This window comes from Arvicanthis niloticus, chromosome 16, assembly GCF_011762505.2.
Source record: "Arvicanthis niloticus isolate mArvNil1 chromosome 16, mArvNil1.pat.X, whole genome shotgun sequence".
Lineage (NCBI taxonomy): Eukaryota > Metazoa > Chordata > Mammalia > Rodentia > Muridae > Arvicanthis > Arvicanthis niloticus.
Genome location: NC_047673.1, coordinates 46,152,424 through 46,158,120, shown reverse-complemented (window position 1 = coordinate 46,158,120; position 5,697 = coordinate 46,152,424). Strand labels below are relative to the sequence as shown.

The 5,697-nt window shown below is 46.5% G+C and overlaps 1 protein-coding gene across 1 annotated transcript; it reads left to right on the top strand.

The window, feature by feature from the left end:
* The first annotated feature begins 3,303 nt into the window (after positions 1-3,303).
* On the top strand, positions 3,304-4,842 carry LOC117721333 (uncharacterized). The gene has a single exon (XM_034519923.1). The coding sequence runs from the start codon at positions 3,304-3,306 to the stop codon at positions 4,840-4,842; it is 1,539 nt and encodes a 512-aa protein (XP_034375814.1).
* Positions 4,843-5,697: the final 855 nt, after the last annotated feature.

The following is a 5,697-nucleotide window of genomic DNA, read 5'->3' as shown; positions in this document are numbered from 1 at the left end:
ATGGTTCCAAAGTCCTTACATAGTCCTCCTCAAAACATGGTCAAATTGTCACAGGAACATACTACTATACTGGTACCAATTATTCTTAGTCAAGGTTTTTATTTCTGCACAAAACACCATGACCCAGAAGCAAGTTGTAGAGGAAACGGTTTATTCAGCTTAAGTTTTCCACATTGCTGTTGATCACCAAAGGAAGTCAGGACTGGACCTCAAGCAGAAGCAGGAGCCGATGCAGATGTCATGAAGGGATGTTATTTACTGGATTGCTTCCCCTTGCTTGTTCAGTTTGTTTTTTATAGACCCCAAGGCTACTAGCCCAGGGATGGCACCACCACAATGGGCCCTCAGCCCTTGATCACTAATTGAGAAAATGCCTTACAGCTGGATCTCATCTAGGCATTTCCTCAACTGAAGCTCCTTTCTCTGTGATAACTCCAGCTCATGTCAAGTTGACACACAAAACCAGCCAATACACGAATAAATGAAATATAATCCAATACTCACAAATAAAGCCATACACCTATGGACAGAATCTTTGAAAAAGAAGCCAAAATCATAAATAAAAAAAAGATAGCATCTTCAACAAATAGCACTCATCTAACTGGTGGTCTGCCTATAGAAGAATACAAATTGATCCATATTTATTAACCGCGCATAAAGCTCAGGTACAAGTGGACCAAGGAGCTCAACGTCAAACTAGATACATGAAATCTAATAGATGAGAAAAAGAGAAATAGCCTGGAATGCATTGACACAGGGGAAAATTTCTTGAACAGCACACCAGTAGCTCAGGATCTAACACTAAAAGTTGATAATTGGGACTTCATGAAACTGAAAAGCTTCTGTGGGGAAAAGAACACTGTCAATAGGACAACAGGGCAATCTAAAGACTGGGAAAAGATCTTCATTAATGTTATATCCAATTGAGGGCTAATATTCAAAATGTATTATAAAATCAAAAGATAGAGTTCAAAAAAATCCCAAAAAAAAAAACCTGTTAAAAATGAGGTATATTGGTAAACAGAATTCTCAAAAGAGGAATAGCAAAAGGCACTGAGTGGGCAGGTACATCCCTCAAGCAGGTGCTGTGCCTATCCAGTCGAAGTGTTCTCTATAGGTTCTATCTCCGTTTTGTTGGGCATTTGAACTAATGTTATACCCTTTAGGTCCTGGGAATCTTTCAATTCCCTGGAATCTGGGAATTTCTAGTGGCTACTACTATGTCCCTATTCCCCACTGGAACATATTTATATTCAATTTCCTGACCCTCTTTGCTTCTCTCCAGTCCCTTCCAATACCTGATCCTTCCTATCCCCCTTTTCATTCATGCTCCTCTCTCCCTCCCAGGTTGCTTTATCCCTCAACCTCAAGTGATTATTTTGCTCCCCCTTATATGTAGGACTGAAGCATCCACATTTTTCTGTTCCTTATTCTTAAGTTTCATATGGCTTGTGGGTTGTATCAAGGGTTTTTTTGAGCTTTTGGGCTAATATCCAGATATCCGTGAGAAAATAACTTTTGTGTTTTTGTGTTTGAGTTACCACATTCCCAACAATAAGGGAACTTCCATCGAAATTACCATCCCTGACCTTAAGATGTACTATAGAGCAATAGTGGTAAAAACAAAACAAAAAAAAAAAAAAAACAAAATTCTTTTCTTCTTGTCCCATGTCTCCTCATAAAGGCAGGATGGGAGACTCTGGGATCAATGTGCATGCTCTACTTAGCTCCTGTGTCCACCTCTAGTCAGGTGAGTGGTCTCCTGAGCAGAGAACACCTACAGACAGAGGCACACAGCCTAATGGTCCTTGCCCCTGTTGGCATCCCCCTTTGATACACTCAATTGGGCAGGTTCGCCATGCATGTTCTCCAAGCCACACCCACTGGCCAACTCTCAAGTCTTCCTGTCTACTTCCAAGCCCTAACCTGACAGAACAAACTGCCTCTACCCACCACCCCCGACTTACACCCTCCTCAAATGGGAGCCTCTGCATGTCCTAGAGAGGGGCTCTAGGGAGGCTCTATGGAGCTTTTAGGGCGACCAACAAGCCTAAAAGGCATGCCATGGATTTCTCAAACATGGTGAAGGAAAGAAAAAAAAGTAAATCTAAGGCCATTACGAATGGAGGACCTCCCCCAAGCCTCAGGAATTCTCAGAGTCAATACGGATAAAAATAAGTCAATAAATTAATACCAAAGTCAATTGTGTGTTTGTCTGTGTGTTTGTATGAGTGTATGTTTGTGTTGGTGTGTGTATGTGTATGTGTGTGTGTGTGTGTGTGTGTGTGTGTGTGTTGTTGCTGTGTGTGGCACAGCTATGTGTATGTGTGTGGTAAAGAACAGGAGACAAACACACACATACACACACACACACACAGAGATACATAGAGAGAGCTGAAACAGAATTTTGCTCATAGAAATGAGAAAAATAACTGGGCCAAAGTTCCAAGATATTATCTCTCCTTAGGGTAAGAGCATAGACGTGTTGGCACCCACCCTAAGACCATCACTTTGAGAGTCCTTGGGAACCAAGGTCACATGACCAGATCAGCAAAAGGCATTGAGGACACCCGTAGTATATCCACAAATTTATAAAGTAAGCACTGAGTAATCACTTCTACTTTGTAATCGAGAGATGGAAATGGAGAGAAACAGTGATGATAATGAGCAAAACAGTGAAAGCCAAAGATGAAAAGAGACAGGCAGATTGAATGGAAATGAAAGGTCATTTTCAGGATAACCCTGGAACTGGAGCAGAGAAGCCCAATACCAGCCTGGAATTGCAAAGGTGTGGCTGGGCTCTTGTTATGTGCACCTGTGTGGACAGCCATGGGCAAAGAGGTGGTTGGAAGAAGGAAGGAATTCGAAGCCCAGAGAGGCTTGCAGCTAGTTGGTGTTTCCAACAATTTGGCCTTCACAGGAAAATTTCTTGTCTTAAGGTCACATGGCTGTGTCTCCAGTTTACACTCCGGAAAAAAGTGTGACATGAGCAGACTCCATCCTGGTTTGTTTGTTCGTTTAGGACTTGGACATTGTTTGTTTGTTAGGTTAGGACTTGGAGGTAGACAGGAAGACCTGATAGTTGGCCAGTGGGCGTGGCTTAGAGAGCAGGCTTGGCGATCCCGCCCCATTGCAAGTATAAAAGGAGGATGCCAGCAGAGGCAAGGACCATTAGGCTGTGTGCCTCTGTCTGTAGGTCTTCTCTGCTCAGGAGACCATACACCTGACTAGAGGTGGACACAGGAGCTGAGTCGAGCGTGCACAGTGATCCCAGAGTCTCCCATCCTGCCCTCGTGAGGGGACATGGAGTCAGGCTCCCAGCCAGCTGTCCTGCAGAAGTTGTTCCATGACCTTTGCGGAGAGACCAACCAAGGAAAGATCTACCAAACGCTGATGGAACTGTCTACTGTGCCGAGCCTGTGTGACTACCTGGCAGAGATTGGCTTCAGAGAGACCATCAAGCATCTGAAGAAGCAACAGCTTCTAGTCCAATTTGTAAAGGACTTAGTAGCCAAGTGGTCCCCTGGGCTCCCGCAGGGCCCGCAGGACCTTGGCTTGGAGATGAGCCTCACAAGGGAGCACCAGAGCAACTCTCCCAAAGAGATGCTGCAGGAACCAGCATCCCCGGAAGGCCAAGGAGCTGGGAGAGAGGTCTTTCTTCAGCTCAGCCACTGTGAGCCAGGCAAGATCTCTTGCCTGAACCCGAGCCAAACATCACACATAAGGGCCGATCCTTGGGCACCTAGCAGTCAGAACCTGGATCCAAGAGAAAGCCTGAACTCTGAGCGGCACCTAGGTAGCCAGAACCAGGTGCAGGAAAGACCGCCCAGGGCAAGCCTGGAGAAGACTTGGCAGCATGAAGGAGCCGAGCCCCTCCTCTCCAGAAAGCCAGGTTCTGAGACAGGCAATCCCAAGTGGCTTTTGTGTGGGGGGCACAGGAAGAGCCAGCCACCAGACCACTGGAAGCAGGAGGAAGCCCCTGGGGATGGTTCATTGTGGAGTTGCCTCCAAGCTGAATACTGCTCTTCTTCTTCATCTTCTTCTTCTTTGGCCCTGCCTCCCTGCAAGAGGAAGAGGGAATCCCCCTGTCTGGCTGGGGTGCAGAGGCCAGCTGCCAAGGTGCCTCGAGGTGAGTCTAGAAGCTCCAAGGAGCCAAGTCCCATCACTGACTGTGCCATTCCGGAGTCCCCCTCGACTGGCCAAGCCTGCTTCCCACCGGATGTTGTCCTGGATCCCTCTTCCTCTCAGCAGGATCAAGACTCCTCAACTTGCTGGTGGGCACTGAGGAAGAACCACAAGACCCAAGTCTATTCGGGTGGCAGGCCTGCAGCCCATCTCCAGCAGAAATCCCAGCAAAGGCTCCTTTCGGAGGAGGGCCTTGGCATCAGGAATGCTGCTCACGGCCAGGCTCCCAAGGATGAAGCTGAGCCAGGGCAGCCGGATGAAAACTCCCAGCCCGAGACCCAGACCTGCAAGCCAACCCATAGCAGCCCTGAGTCTGCCACACACCTACAACTTCAGGAGTCCCAAGAGGAGAGGCTGCAAAGACTCAGAGCCCGCATCCAAAACACAAGGGACAAGGGGCTGCAAGCCAGACAGACAAAGATGGTCTTCCACACCCAGCACAAGGGTCCTGACCAACAAGGACAGCCTGGACCCAGAGGGGCTGCCTATGCTGGACATTCACACAGCCTTCCTAAGGCTTCTGCCCATCCCAGAACCCAGAAGGCTCCCCAGCTGCCCTCTCTAGAAAGAGGCTGCAAGAAGGCCCCTGCTAAGAGACCCGCCCCTCTCATGGCCAAAGCACTGAAGGACTACAGCAATCGCTTCTCTAAAAGGTGAACCCCAAATGTTCTCCACAACCAGAGGCCTGCAACTCCTGGCCATGGATGGATTGGACATACCCACTCACCCCCAGCAAGCAACTGGCACAAGCTATCAGGCTCTGCACACACTTCCATCAAGAATCTTCGGGCAAATGTTAACAATTAAGCTAGTGAATCTAAGAAGGAGTCAACACGGATAAAAATAAGTCAATAATTAATACCAAAGTCAATTGTGTGTTTGTCTGTGTGTTTGTATGAGTGTATGTTTGTGTTGGTGTGTGTATGTGTGTGTGTGTGTGTGTGTGTTGTTGCTGTGTGTGGCACAGCTATGTGTATGTGTGTGGTAAAGAACAGGAGACAAACACACACATACACACACACACACACACACACAGAGATACATAGAGAGAGCTGAAACAGAATTTTGCTCATAGAAATGAGAAAAATAACTGGGCCAAAGTTCCAAGATATTATCTCTCCTTAGGGTAAGAGCATAGACGTGTTGGCACCCACCCTAAGACCATCACTTTGAGAGTACTTGTGAACCAAAGACCTTAGGGAGGTATGAGGGCTGGAAGCAAAAATATGGTCTAAAACCTATCTGCCAATTACTAAGTATGCCTTTCAGCAACATATGTAATTTCTCTCTATTCTTGGGCTCTTCAATTCTTTTCTCTTTTCTTTTGAAACATGTGTTTTGTTTTTTCAAAGGTATCTTAATTATATATGTATTTGTGTGGGGAGTGCAAATGCATGGAGGTGGCTTCAGAATGCAGAATCCTATGTTAAATCCCTTGCAGCTGGTGTTACAGGAGTTTGTGAGCAGAAAGGTATGGGTGCTGAAAATTAAACTCAGATCATCTTGAAGATC